This window comes from Equus przewalskii, chromosome 1 (genome assembly GCF_037783145.1).
Source record: "Equus przewalskii isolate Varuska chromosome 1, EquPr2, whole genome shotgun sequence".
Taxonomy (NCBI): domain Eukaryota; kingdom Metazoa; phylum Chordata; class Mammalia; order Perissodactyla; family Equidae; genus Equus; species Equus przewalskii.
In genome coordinates, this window is record NC_091831.1 from 17,073,787 (window position 1) to 17,089,315 (window position 15,529).

General features: G+C 37.7%; 1 protein-coding gene across 1 annotated transcript in view; it reads right to left on the reverse strand.

Moving 5' to 3' along the window:
- FHIP2A (FHF complex subunit HOOK interacting protein 2A) overlaps positions 1 to 15,529 on the reverse strand; it is a 34,804-nt gene that overhangs the window by 11,095 nt on the left and 8,180 nt on the right. The window contains exons 3-13 of the mRNA XM_070632100.1: positions 13,176 to 13,345; positions 10,958 to 11,062; positions 10,125 to 10,247; positions 4,379 to 4,654; positions 4,002 to 4,198; positions 2,804 to 2,918; positions 2,178 to 2,254; positions 1,888 to 2,080; positions 1,517 to 1,686; positions 1,003 to 1,146; positions 46 to 136 (exon numbers count right to left, since the gene is read on the reverse strand). Coding sequence (XP_070488201.1) covers positions 46 to 136; positions 1,003 to 1,146; positions 1,517 to 1,686; positions 1,888 to 2,080; positions 2,178 to 2,254; positions 2,804 to 2,918; positions 4,002 to 4,198; positions 4,379 to 4,654; positions 10,125 to 10,247; positions 10,958 to 11,062; positions 13,176 to 13,345 — 1,661 coding nt within the window. The remainder of the gene's footprint in view (positions 1 to 45; positions 137 to 1,002; positions 1,147 to 1,516; positions 1,687 to 1,887; positions 2,081 to 2,177; positions 2,255 to 2,803; positions 2,919 to 4,001; positions 4,199 to 4,378; positions 4,655 to 10,124; positions 10,248 to 10,957; positions 11,063 to 13,175; positions 13,346 to 15,529) is intronic.

The following is a 15,529-nucleotide window of genomic DNA, read 5'->3' on the forward strand; positions in this document are numbered from 1 at the left end:
CATTCTTAGTAGATTTCATTTCACAAAATTAGTTACTTCACCTACCTGCCTATGAGCATCTCGGAGGTAGGTGTCATATCCAGTGCCCTCAACATGGTAGGATGATTTTGCCTCATCCGGTACCAGACAGAGGAAACTGAAATGAAAAAAGCCATAATTGATAACATAAATACTCTCACAATTCAATATCTTTACATGTATTAAAATATCTAGTGATATTTTCAGTTTAGCCAAGTATTAATGCAAATGGAAACTTGAAAAATAAAATTGTATGTTCTTAAGTACTTACCTTGAATCAGTCTTACAATTCCCTGATTAAATACTATTTCATTATTTTAAAGTTTTATTTGAAAATAACTCATTCCACTTAACGTACAAGTAAGCCTAAGACAACTTTTTCCTTTGCGCATTGCAGCACAAGGACAGACTGCCATGATATCTGTTAATTTCAGGAAACTGGCTTTTAAGTAATTGAACTTAAGATTTTGTATCTGAGCCACATGCAATTTTCTCCAAAGTCGCCTGCCAGAACCAGGCACATCAGTGACAGCATTACAAAGGAAGAAAATGAAGAAAACAGCCACAGAAAGGGCCCTTTTTAAAAAAACATAAAAACACAAATTAACAAAAAGTAGTAGCCCATGCTTTGCACACGTGACTGCATGCCTAACGAGTGCAATCTGTCAAACTGGAAATTCTCAACATTGTTACAATTGGGAATTACTTTAAATTATTTGTATTTTTAAAAAGTAGGGAACTTTGAAGATTTATTTAACCACTATTACTCGTTTATTTCTATATTAAGTAAAGCCTTTCTCTTCCGCTGGATTGTTGCCCCCTAGGCTGTCACTTGCTACATAAACATGACAAAAAGCCGACATAATCTTTAAAGAAAGGAAGACTGGGTTCATAACATATTGCTGTAAAAATCTAAAAGCAGAGCTATCATACGTTATAAAAACAAGTAAAAAAGATGTAAGTCAAATTTATACAGCCACTTACGTATTTACAATTTTATGGACTTCCGTTTTCCCATCATTTTTGGGGTGGTCTGGAGTAGCAGGAGGTGAGGAACCAAGCCACTCTTGGTTTGACAAAGTGTTATCTGGTGAAATGTCAGTAAATAATGGATCTTCTTCCAGATCTCTAAGTTTAATTTAACGATGTATAAAAAAACAATACTTTATTATATTTTCTAAACCAAAAGATTCTCTATGTTCTTAGAAAACATTACATAATTCTTCTGATAAAAGAATTAAAGAATAATGTTTTTATATTTTATAGAGAAATTAACACTTTTTACTAACAACAAACTCTAATATATTTTAGGTTTAATGAATAGATACCATCACTTGTAATTTAAAGGATGGTGATAACAAGGCAACTAAATTTTATTTTTAAAAAACTTCAAAACTATTACAGATATTTTTTAATGAATTAGGGAAAGAAAGAAGAGGAGATGGAAAATTGGATTCTATATGAAATGCTAAACTCACAGAGCTGGATGGAAACTTACACTGCTCCTGCTATGAGTCCATTCTCCACCACATCTTTATCTTCTGGGCACACAGGTTTATATTCTGTATAATTTCTTTCTTCAAGATTTCTTAGGACCAAGTTGTAAAGAATGTGCTCGTTGGGTTTTTGTAAAAGATGTTCAAACATCCTTAATGTCATTATGCTTATCTGAAACCAAAAATGATACAGGCCAAGTGAAAAATAACTTCAAAGAAATTATTCTTGTTCCATCCTGTAAGTCATGCTTTAAATTTTTAAAGCCACATAAAAAAAAAAAAAAAAAAGAGGATGTTTTCAAAACATCACAAGTAAATTAAAATCAGTATTTCAAAGACTCTAACTCCAATTCCAAATCATTATATAGCTTACCTCATCAGATATGTGATCACAATGTTCAATTAACCTGTGCCTTAAAGGGTGTCTGCTAATTTCTGCCAGAGTTTCTGGTTCCCTCTGTTCTCCAAGGATGAAAAACACCATTTCTTGAAGCAAAACATCAGAGGTGACTTGCCGAACCACGCGATGAAGCAGAGCAGTCGACGTCAGGATCCCCAACTCAGAACTGAGCGTAACACACAAGCAATTAGTGGGCAAAAATAACAGGAACACAGCAATCTGTGTGGGGGGGTTTTTGTTTTTTAAGGAAAGAGGCTACTCACGTTTGCATTAACTGAGGTTCCATAACACCAATAAAAAATCTTTCGTGAACAGCTTTGGCAAGAGCAACAGCAGCAGTCTAGAATATCATGGGAGCATCATTATTTTTTTAAATGGAAAAGAGAGGTTAATTTCTAACATCAATAAATCAGTTTGTACTCTCCATCTGAATTAATGTGGAAAAGCAAACTTGCCTATTGACCATCTTGTTGATGGCGTACAAACCTAGATTAGATCTTAGTTATTGGGTCTTTTACATTTTATCTAAATTTCCAAGAACAAGACAAACAGGACAAAAATATTATCTCAATCACCTTATAGTATTAACATCTCCCCAAAGAGAAGAAATGGAGGGAGGCCAATGCTACCTTGTGTAGCTTTCTACTATAACACTTAACGAAATCTAAGGGCAGAACTTGAACTGTGATTTATTCCAAAGTTGTAATACACACATAAACACAAACAAGCATATGTATACAAGTTTCTTTGTTTATTTGGTTTTATTTATTTTACTAACCACTATCCTAAGACAATTAAGATATATTTGGGGATATAAACTAAGGATTCGAATTTCACTTGACGGAATTTACATTTTCTAATTACCAATAAACAACAAAAATATTCAAACCTTTTGTGCTTCCTTTATGAGTTGATCACAATAATCAAACCAGGAAAGAAATGAAATTAAGGCTCGTTTTCCTGGAAATGCTGAAGCATCTTCTTTATGACTATATGAGTCCAAGCTGTAGGACACGGAAGAAATGCTCAGTCCAAAGTCATCCAAAAGCAACAGCAGAATTCAGCACATATGGAAAAATGAAGGCCTGTGAAGGAACTCACACAGTGTGATGTATTTACACAGGCAATGCTGGATGACAATCGGAAGAGAGTTTTATACAAGAAAGCCAAGATAAGAAAAAACCTCTTAAATAAAAGTTGTAAATACTTTTGGCTCATTAAATGGGAAGAGAGAGACTAAAGCAGAATGGAGCTGCTGGAGAAAAACCATTTAGACAGCTCCTCATACTTCCGCCAGAAATTTGTCCAAGTAACAGGAATGAAAACTCAGAGGTTCTCGGCTGCTGGGATGGAAGAAAAGGAAAGTAAAGGAGAAACTGCAAAAAGAAATGACTGGCCTGCTTCTCTTCCTGCCTTCAAATACAACATAGTAGTAAAGTTAACAAGTGGGTCTGCCCTACAGATGTGGACAGAATATAGGATGGAAAGAAACAAGTAACAAGCAAAGGAGGGTTAAAAATATCCAAAAATAACACCAGGTTATTATGTCAAAATATTAAACTGCTTAAAGGTGGTGGGATTACGGATAATCTTATTTATGCTGCTTTTTTCTCTTTAATAATTTATAAAAGTTCTGCAATAATCATATTTTCCTACAAGAATTAAGCAGGAAGCCCTAAAAGATGGGTAGGAGGGGTAAAAGAATGAGGTAGGAATAGAGATTCCATACAAGCAGGCCATGAAACATGAGACTGCCCTAGGGGCTGCAGAACATATTTATAAAAAAGGAGATTCCTTCTTACAGGGCTTTTGTTGTTTTAAAAAAAAATTAGATAAAGTTATTGGTTTTAATGTAATTAATGTCTTAGTTGATCACTATATTAGACAAAGGAAAAGTAGCTTAACTACGTAACAGGCTGGATCATTGCAATTCATTCCTGATTGATAAACTTAAAACAAGCCCTGAAAAGTAATCCCATATAATGACTTCAAAACTAAAGATTTCTATCATTGCAAAATAGAAACAGATGAAAAAGTACAGGTATAAGAAGTCACTTCTATGGGAAAACACAAATGAGGGTTCTTACCCCCAGTTAACAGCTTCCACGGTTTCAATGTCTAAGGGATCCACGGACTGAGGTAGGGCCTTGTACAGGGAGGCAAGTCTGTCCGTCAGCAGTTCGCACAAGCAAGTGCTCTGTGTGAGGCACTTGGCAGCCGCAGGCTCCGGCAAGCTTACTAATAACATCAAGCCCTCACAGGCTTTCACAGCTATCCGGCCATCCTGAGGTGGAAAAAGCACACACTCCTTCAATTCTGGAATTAGATACACGTCAGCTTGTGTGGAAAATTTTAACTTTAGAGGATTTAATGTTATACACTAAAATAAAAATAGATTTCTTTTTTCTATTCTAAACGCATATAACTGTGATCATGTTAGTGGAAAAAAGTAAAGATGACTCACAGGACTTCTAGTAAGATTTAACAAAGAATTCACTAGGTTGTAATCCTGGTTTGGACGAACGACTGCGGCCTCTGGCAGTGAAGTGACAGTGAGATTATCCAAGCTGGAGGACAGATCATCATCTGCTAACTCTGTCTGCTCCATCCCAGCAGCACCTGACAGTTCCTCTGGCTGACAGGACTGTCCTGTATCTGTGGACAAGGAATCTTGACCTTTCAACGTGTCTTCTGAAATTACATTTGGTGCTCCTTTGGAAGCCAACGATTTCAACTTATTCTGAAAAGGAAGACACGTTTTGTAAGATTCACATCAAAAGCCTTTTAAAACAGAAGTCATATTTTAATGGGTCTTTCTATAATTAACATTCAATGTCTAGCTGATGTAGCAAGAGATAAAAGTGTTATGACAAAGGAAAATACTCAGACTTTAACAAACTGTGTTTTAGATCTTTTTTTTTTTTGGTGAGGAAGATTCACTCTGAGCTAACATCTATTGACAATCTTCCTCTTTTTTTGCTTGAGGAAGATTAGCCCTGAGCTAACATATGTGCCAATCTTCCTCTATTTAGTATGTGGATCACTGCCACAGCGTAGCTTGACAAGTGGTATAGGTCCGTGACCGGGATCCAAACCCATAAACCTGGGCTGCCAAAGCAGAGCATACTGGACTTAACCAGTATGCCACACGCCCAGCCCCTAGATATTTTTAAAAATTGCATAGGCATTTGTGACACTCTTCACACTATCTACAAAATGTTTTACACTGACCATAAGCAATGAACAATATTAGTGATATTTAACTACTACAGAAAAACAACTGATATTAGTGGGGAAAAAGCTTCAGGAAGTTTCAATTGCAGTTAATTGTTTTCTCATCACTGGGAAACTAAAAATGTATAGCCTCAATGTTGATCCTTCTAAGATCAGTTTTCTAAGATGATTTTTTTAAGTTTTTTCCTTGTACTTCTGCTCTATAAAAAAGACTCAATACCCTGAGGACAGTTTTTTTTTTAAGTTTTTTTTTTCCTTTTTCTCCTCAAAGTCCCCAGGTACAAAGTTGTGTATTTTCAGTTGTGGGTCCTTCTAGTTGTGGCATGTGGGATGCCGCCCCAGCATGGCTTAACGAGCAGTGCCATGTCCACACCCAGGATTTGAACTGGCGAAACCCTGGGCCGCAGACACCCTGGGCCACCAAAGTGAAGTGCATGAATTTAACCACTCGGCCTTTGGGCTGGCCCCTCTGAGGACATTTTTATTACTGTTTTTGAGGATAAAAGTAAAATTTGCTTGAAATGTTGGCCCCTGCCCCTACCATACACACAGCCAAACACAAAGAGAATCTTAACTGAAGCAAATTATTGGTTTCAATGCAAAAGTATCTTGCTTTCCATTTGAACATATGAGCAAAAATCAAATCACACAAACAAGTTACAATTCATTATAAACCAGCTCTTTGGAAGGGCCTATTACAGTGCTTTGCCCATCATACACAAGTGCATTAAATGCTGAACGAATTCAAGGTTCCACTTCCAAAGTTATAGTAATTATAGATCACTTTCCTTACTGTTAAAAGTATAGTTTAGACCAATCTTCTTGAGAAATTGAACTCATAGCACATATATTAAAAGAAAACAACTCTACGGACCTAAATGAATACTCCAAACAACTTCTCAATTTCCTATAAAATCAATTACATATCATAGTCTTCATGAATGTAAAATATTTTATTCCATCTGAAATACTAACAACCATTACTGGGAGTGGGCTCTCAGATAAGAACGGGAAAAGGAAGAGCAACCTTAGAACAGCACTCACTCCTTAAACCAGTGTTTCTCAAAATGTGACTCAAGACTGTCGGCACCATGGTCTTCTGTGCAGCTTGATAAAAATGCAGATTCCTGGGTCCCACCCAGACCCTCTGAATGAGAATATCTGGAAGAGGAGCCAAGGAATCTGCATTTTTTAAAACGCTCCCGAGATGATCAGGAACTGCTGCCTTCATCTGGCACTTTTGTTCTTATTGAAACTGTTTCCTTTCTTCTTTAGGGTCATCATTGGTACCCACAGCACATTTACAGACATAACCCTCGAGTCTCTTAAACCCAGACTCCTCTCCCAAATTGCACATTTGCAATACCAAATACCTGCTAATTATCTCCATCAGGATATGATGACTCAAAGCATCCAGAAGCAAAATTACCATCTTCCCCAAAAATAAGCTCCCTCAGGCTTCCTTCTTTCTGTTAGCGGCAGTCTTGTTGGTTCAGGAATTCAAGGATTCATCACCCTTTCTCCTGCATCCTGCACAGGACTGTGCAGTCCACCTCCAGAGTCTCCTGAATATATTGGCCTAATTCCAACTTAGGTCTAGTCCTTTTCACTTCCTGTCTGGGTTACCCCATCAGCTTCCTAGTTAGTGTCCCTGCTTTTCTCTCTCCTCTGAAAGGAATTCACCGTACAAGATACTGCCACCAATTTAACTTCTTAAAGTAGAGATACCATCATGTAATATCCCTGCTCAAAAATCTTCAATGGCTCCCCAACAACTACAAGTCAGCACAGATTCCTCTTCTTGCCATTCAAAGCCTTTGCCAATTCCTAGTCTATATGTCCAGGCCCTTGCTTACCACACATCCTAATTACATAGTTTCCTGAACACACTGCAAACTTTTACACCTTCATTCCTTTACTTATATGCACCCATCCTTATCTAAACACCTAGCGAGGCCCATTTCAAAGACAATCTCTTCCACGAAGTCTTTCCTGATGACCTAGAGCAGATATAATCTCTTTATCCCACGAACACTTAAGCGCATTAACTTTGTATCTTTCTTATGATGCTCACCTTACTGGACTTTGGATTACAGTATCTGAAGGTTCGTCTTCCCCTCATCACCAGACTAGAAATTCCTTTAGGGCAAACAATGTTTTCTAACACATCTACCACATACACTTAACCCACAGTAGACACATATATTGGCTGATATAAATGAACAGAGATCAGATTTCAGGTGACATCTGCCTGAGAACTGCAAAGTAATTTTGTTACTGTCTCTACCTACAAGTAATAAAGCTGCGTTTCTCTAAAGATTCATTTATTCAATGCGTTAATTAAGCAGTTATTATGCATTGTGTTAGATACTAGAGAAGCTGTGGGGACCCAAAGATTAATGATACACAGTCTTTGTCCTCAAGGAGTTTATTGAGCAGCAGGAGAAAATAAAATGCACATAAGCAACTCTAATGCCAGGGAGACTGTAATAACTGATATTAAAGCCATATGAATTGTCCTATCAGTTCAGAAAATGAAAACACCTACCACCTCAGGCTGTGGAGAAGTCTATGCTATAAAAATGCTGCCTTATAGCAGATACGACACCAAATCTGAAGGATGTTCTTTGTATTGAGGTCTAAATGTAAATGTTTCTCGGAAGACAGATAAATAAAGTGCATCTCACCATCAACATATTTAAGTCTGCAAATTTTCTCTGCTTCTGATCTATGGCTGTGTACTTCTGAAACGAGTGTCAGAGATTCTGGGAAAAATTCCTTAAACCTTAAGCTTTGAAAAAAATCCATGCATCTAAAGTAACTAAGTTACCTAAGAAAACCTTAGTAAAAATGAACTTTGAGGAGAAAAATCTCATACTTAGCCAAACTGAGATATATGACATAGTTACATCAAAAACTCCGGCCGGACCCGTGGCCAAGTGGTTAAGTTCACGTGCTCTGCTTCAGTGGCCCAGAGTTTCACCGGTTTGGATCCTGGGCACAGACATGGCACCACTCATCAGGCTATGCTGAGGGGGCGTCCCACATGGCACAACCAGAGGCACTCACAACTAGAATATACAACTATGTACTGGAGGGCTTTGGGGAGAAGAAGAAGAAAAAGAAGACTGGCAAGAGATGTTAGCTCAGGTGCCAATGTTTAAAACAAACAAACAAAAACCAAAAAGGACCGTTGGGGCCAGCCCTTTGGTGTAGCGGCGCGCTCTGCTTTGGCAGCCTGGGTTTGGTTCCTGGGTGTGGAACCACCCACCTGTCTGCTGGTAGCCATGCTGTGGCAGCAGCTCACGTAGCAGAACTAGAAGGACCTACAACTAGAATATATAGCTATGTACTGGGGCCCTGAGGAGAAAAGAAAAGGAAAAAAAAGAGAGGAAGGTCGGCAACAGATGTTAGCTCAGAGCGAATCTTTCACAGAAAAAAAAATCTGAAATCATAAGGCTGTTCCAGTCACTTTGAAGCACACTTTCAAAATATGCCCGACGTCACAAAAAGGCATTCATCGTCCTAACACTCCCTAGAAACTCAAATTCATACAATTTTGCAGCTTGGTTCCTTACCTGCCTTTAGTAAGAATGCAGAATAGGATCCTAAATTACTTATTCGGTAAAGTGAAATAGAAAACAAACCCACCTATTAGAATGGCTAAAATTTTTAAAAGGAAAACAAAAGAAATGTGACCACACCCACTCTGACAAGGACATGGAACAGTGGGAACTCTCACACATGGCTGATGGGCACAAAATGATAAACCCACGTGGGAAAACAGTGCGGCAGTTTCTCATGAAAACAAATACACACTTACCACGTGACACAGCAATCCCACTCTTAGGTATTTACCCAAACGAAATGAAAACCTAAATTCACACAAAAATCTGTGCTGAATTCATAATTGCCAAAAACTGGAAGCAGCTCCCAAGTCCGTCCCCTGGCGAGCGGATCAACAACGGCGGTCCGTCCACACAACAGAACACTGCTTGACAACATAAAGAACCAAGCTCAGGGGTGAGCCTCACATGCATTAGGCTAAGTCATCAAAGCCAGACTTAAAAGGCTGATTAGACTTATACGACTTTCTGGAAAAAAGAAAACTTGGGACAGAAACAGATCAGTGATTGCTAGGGGCTGAGGGTGGCGAGAGGACAACCACAAAGGGCCATGCAACTGCTGTATATTTTAAATGTGGTAGTGGTTATACGACTGTACATGTTTGTCAAACTCACAGAACTACAGACCAAACAGAGTGAATTGTACTGTATGTAACTTATACCTCAATCTAAAAAGAAAAAAAGAAGATGTTTTTAAAAACTAAAATAAAAAAAACAACATAATTATTTTTCCAAATATATTCCTGAATGACTTCACTGCTGAAAAAAAAAAGGAAGTGAAGGAAAGCAGGAAGGACACAAAAATTATTTTCTAATTTAAAACTGGAAGTAAAATCCAAAATATTGACTGATTTAAGTAAACTATATGATTTGGTGACTAGGGCCAGTACAAAATAGCAGAACAATCCCAACAGCTATCCCAGGCTGGAGAGGAGACTCCTGACTTTTCACATCTTGCCCAAATCGGCACACACCGTCCTGACCCAGCTGATCACCCAGGGCCCAAGCTAGGGCGCGCTTCCCTGACATCATGGGGGCTCCCGAAGCCCCGTGACTCCTCCGTCCCTGACACCCCCTGCACGCTGTGCGCATTCCCAGCCGTGGCTGGGTGTCTGTCCAGTCCTGCACTGTTCCCATAAGCCTGGCTCAACTAGATTCTTTGAAAATCATTTTTCTCAAATTTCAAGTTAAACTAAAACAGTCATCTTAATGAAAATAATTCTAGGAAGTAAAACAAGCTGATATCCACAAAATGTAATTCCTTCTAATATTATCCATAATACTAGAATTCAATTCCATAATAATTTCAATACAAGCATAATTTAAAAGTTGACAAAAAGTGTACCATACCTCCAGAAAAAAATTAACCAAGTAGGGATCTTGCTTCAGCTTTGCACACACGATACAGAGAAACTGAATTTCCTCATTTTCTGTTGGTGTTGCAAGGACTTCACCACACAGTCGAATTAACTTCTGTCAAAAAATTTAAGACAAATTTTTAAACTTAGGTTACTTTTTACAAGTATGTAAATACCCATCCATTTACCTTAAGGATATTTAAAATTTTCAAATAATGCAAATAGTTTGCATTTTTTGGAGGGAATAATATTTACAAACACCTACAGCAAAATAAATGTACTAGGGGGCCAGGCCCGAGGCACAGGGGTTAAGTTCAGCACGCGCTGCTTAGGTAGCCCAGGTTCATGGGTTCAGATCCCAGGTGTGGAGCTACGCCACTCATCAATAGTGCTGAGACAGGGACCCACATACAAAATAGAGGAAGCCTGGCACAGATGTTAGCTCAGGACTAATCTTCCTCAAGCCAAAAAAGAGGAAGGTTAGCAACAGATGTTAGCTCAGGACTAATCTTCCTCACACACACACAAAAATTTACTAGCGATAAGTTTTTTGAATACATTACCCTAAAAAAATTAATGAGGTATATAGTAAACTCTCCTTGAGATGTCACAGAGATAAGCCAAAGAAAAAAATTAATGTATAAAATTTTAAAAGATAAATATAAAGACACGAAATAGCATTTAATACATCATGCATAAAGCCAATTTGCATGTTATTTTCAGAATAACTTCCTTTATTATTTTTACTTTTAGAAAAATCATATAAAATTATTTCTATCTAAAAGAAATCAAACCAAACAGTTTTATGTAAGGGGAACAAAATACCTGCACTGGCCTGTGCACATTAATATGTGGAAGTAGCGGCTGCCGGATTCTTCCCAGAAGTTTGGTATAGAATACCAACACCTGCTGTTTCATTCCGGGAGGACACTGGGCAGAGGAAAACGGGAAAGCAAACAAGAAGAGAACAGACAATGCGAACACACTTACTCATAAGCTTGAAAAACAGGAGAGACAATATACGTGAATGTATTCCCCCCTCAAAAATCAATGCACTTAGCCAGTTAATGATTTTGTCAGAATAAAATTCTCAATCAAATATTAATGACTGGTATTCTAGAAATAAAATTACACCGGGGACTGTAATACAGCGTATGGGACCATAGGCTGATGTAATTACAGACAGCATGGTGATAATATGCTGTGGAGATGAGAGTTTAGTTCAGGCAACATCAACCAACCTGTTTATATTCTAAATGCGAGGGTAACATGAAACTATTACAGTTCACTTCCTGGCCAAAGCAAAGGCAGAATCTTGTTACTTACACTAATGACAGGTAATCAATAACTTTCCAGCACAGGTATGCAGCAGTAAATAAAGCCTTCTAACATATATATGTAAACAAAAGAATCCTATGTATAAACTGCTATGATTTATTCTAACAATGCTGTTTTAAATTAGTTGTAAAATTACCTACATTATGATTACTATAGGCAATGAATATGTCATAAAGAAGTTTTTATAACAGGCCAGTTGTTTTAAATATTTGCTGAAAAGTAGGTAAACCCAATGATTACTCATGCTGTGGATTAAGAGAGTATGAATTAACAAAGTTCTATGTTCTATAATTAACCTGCTTATACTGCTTCACATTTAAAATACAGTCACAAAATAAGTATTTCCAAAGGATCATCATAGATACATTATCGGGAAATAGTATAAACTATAATCTTAAGCACAATAATATTTTTTAAGAGAGCAAATACCTTGAATTATTCAGATAAAACAATATTTACAATCACCAACGTCAAAATAAATTTACTAGTAATACAACTACTAACATTTGCTCAAAAATCAATTAATATTTATTCAATTTATTGTTGCACAATCCCTCTCTTCAAAGGACAGGAAAAAGAAGGGAGGAGGAGGGTCGGCCCACTGGTGTAGTGGTTAAGCTTGCGCACTCTGCTACAGCAGCCCAGGATTCGCAGGTTTGGATCCTGGGCACAGACCTACACACCACTCATCAAGTCATGGTGTGGTGGCATCCCACATACAAAAAGAGGAAGCCTGGCACACATGTTAGCTCATGGACAATCATCCTCACCAAAAAAAAAAGAAAAAGGGAAGAGGGAAACGAATTGCAAGACATTAAGGAACAGATGTGTTGCCTAGAAAATATAAATTGAACAAACTTAACTTAAAAATGAGTTGGAGTGTTATAGACTTAGTTAAAAGGAAACTGTCTCTAATACTACTATTCATAATTCTATTTGGTGTTTAAACATGTCTATTAGTTTGAGGTTTTTTTAGCATGATTTTCACATACATTAGAGAAATTCACAGAACAGACCATAGGTTTTTAGAGTTGGGGAGGCCCTTAGCGATCACCTCATCATTTTTAAAGAGGAAAAAGATTAACCAAGAAGACTTGCTGGAGGTCACAGAAGATTAGCGACAAAGCCAGGCCTCTGAACCTGAACCCAAAGTTCCTCCCCTGCCCTCCCACCATCACATGATTTGAAACTTGTCTTGATAAGTAATTTGAAAGTTTTGTGGTACAGAATATTACTTATATCGTTATATCAGCTTTGCAAAGTTTTCTCAAGATTCATTAGGCCTTAAAATTTGAATCGGCTCCACTCATCAGCAGAGTTAACGTCAGAACAACTAGTAACATTCTCTTTCAGGATTATGAAAAACAATTCCTATTTTTGTAACCCAATTTGCATGGGGTCCTTCTCCTTTCCTTTGATTCTGAGTGCACATCCTTGAGCTTATTTTCATAAATGTTTACACTGTCATTCTAAGCAGCCTGAGTATCAGTTGCCATCTAGAGCATCTGGGAGTTTTGCTATCTCTCTAGAAAGTCATATTCATATAGGCCACACAATTTTCTTTTTTTTCACAATACTGACTTGAATCCTGCCATGCTTAATATGTACCTCTATAATTAAATTTAGTACTTGGGATCTTCTTTATCTCTCAGACATGAATGCACGTATTACATGCCCACGAACATGATGTGGATTAGGAACTTACGTCAGCTTTCCCTAAGGTATATAACGTTTCCAAGATCTTGTGATGAAGCAAATATTCCATACATGGCCCCGTCTCTCCAGATTCTCGTTCATTTTCTTCTTGTACCAATATATCTAACATCTGATCCAGATGAGATGGAATGTTTGTATCTGTCACTGGGGCCTTATCATCTAAACAATAAAAAACATTCATCAAACAAATATTCAAACCTTTTTAAACTGCACATTTGCACCTAAAATACTCTATTTCCCTATTCCTACTCAAATTGAGAAAAATCTGAACTATACAGTTAAGCGAGGATCATACACATAAGTATAATTATCTTTGCTAAAATTTAGATGAAGCTTTTTGTCATATTCTTATTCAAAAACAATCAATATTCTGAAAGATATTCTATAAGCTAATATTCATGCATAATATTTCAGAAATAAGAGCTATTTATACAGGAAATAGGAACATGATCAGAAAAAATACATGTCACATCAGAATTAAGTATGCAGTTATAATTAAAATAATTTTTTCAATTAGCCAGTTCAGAAGATCTGAATTTTAAGTCTCTTTCTATAGAAACAGATTGGCTTGAACATTAAGCTGAACAACGTAGGGTGTGTGGAAGGACAGGTTCTGTTTCTGATCGCAACTGTGTTGCTTTGTAATGCTGGGAAGCCAGACACTCAACGCCCCTAATTCATCTCCATCCTTGAAAACATGAGGAACCCAAAGAAAAACCCTCTATTAAAACTTTCCAACAGCTCCTCTCATTAACAGATAGCTACTCCCAAAGTAAAGGCTGCTTCTCAGGAGAATTCTTATAAAATATCATTGATATTTGAAAATAAACATTCATTGATACTTTTTACATATCACATTTAAGACTCAAAAATGACACGGTTTTATCAACCTATCTTTATTGAACAAGGGTTAAATTACTCTAAATAAAATGTAAAGTTTTAGGGCTGGCCCGGTGGTATAGTGGTTAAGTTCAAGTGCTCTGCTTCGGCAGCCTGGGGTTCATGGGTTTGGATCCTGGGCATGGACCTAGTATCACTCGTCAAGCCATGCTGTGGTAGCGTCCCACATAAAATAGAGGAAGACTGGCACAGATGTTAGCTCAGTGACAATCTTCCTCAGGAAAAAAGAGGAAGATTGGCAACAGATGTTAGCTCAGGGCCAATCTTCCTCACACCCACACACAAAAAAGGGAAGTTTTATAGAATGTTTCAATACAAAACATATTAGGGAATGCCAATTCTTACTTATGTCTCTATTGTCACTTACTTAGTACTTCTATAGTTTGTACAACACAATCCTGGTATGCTACGTATTTGATGATCATTTCCATCAAATTATAAATTGCAGTATCTTCCAACTCTAAAAAACATTTAAAAATCCTCTCAACACCACATCTCCCTCTGGCTGTTGCTCCATTTCTCAGCTCCCCTCTACACTAACACTCCTCATAGGAGCAGTATATACACATATTCTATACATGTTCTCTGTCCATTTCCTTTTAAACTTACTCCAATCAGGTCTTCTCTCTCTTCCTTGCCACTAAAACAGTTCTTATCAAGACCGCTAATGAGCTCCTTGTGGCTAAATCCAATGACCCATTCTTAGTCTTCATTAACTTGACATCAGCATCATTTGACACAATTAATCCCTCTCTCCTCTTCTAGCTTCTAGCACACCATCTCTCTTGGCTGTCTTCCACCTCACTGGCAAAAGCAGTTTCCTTTGCTATGTTTCTCCTCTTCCCAACCTCTAAGCCTTGCGCCCAAGGGCTCAGTTCCTGAACACCTCCTCTTTTCCATCTGTCCTGACTTCCTAGATAATTTCATCCAGTCTCGTGGCTTTAAATCCTACTTACCTGCTGATGACTCTCAATTTCACACGTCTAGTTTAGACCTCTACCCTGAATTCCAGATTCCTATTTCCAGCTGTCTACTTGACGTATCCAATTGGATATTTAATGGACATCTCAAACTTAACATGTCCAAACTGCTCTACAAACCTGCTCCTCCTGCAGTCTCCCCATTCTCAGCAAGTGGCCCTTCCAGTTTTCCAACTGTCTAAGCCCAAAACTTTGGAGTTATCCTTGCCTCTTATTCTTTCCTATCCAATATCCAATCCATCAACAGACCTTCCTTCAAAATATACCCAGGATACAATCCCTTCTTACCACCTCCACCCTGGTCTAAACCACCACCTTCTCTCAGATCATTGCAATAGTCCCCTAACTGCTCTACCACCTTCACCTCTGCATACCTTCAATCTAATTTTTTCACAGAAGCCAAAGTGGTCTCTTTAAAACAGATTGTTATGCCTCAGCTCCAAACCCTCTAATGGCTTCCCAC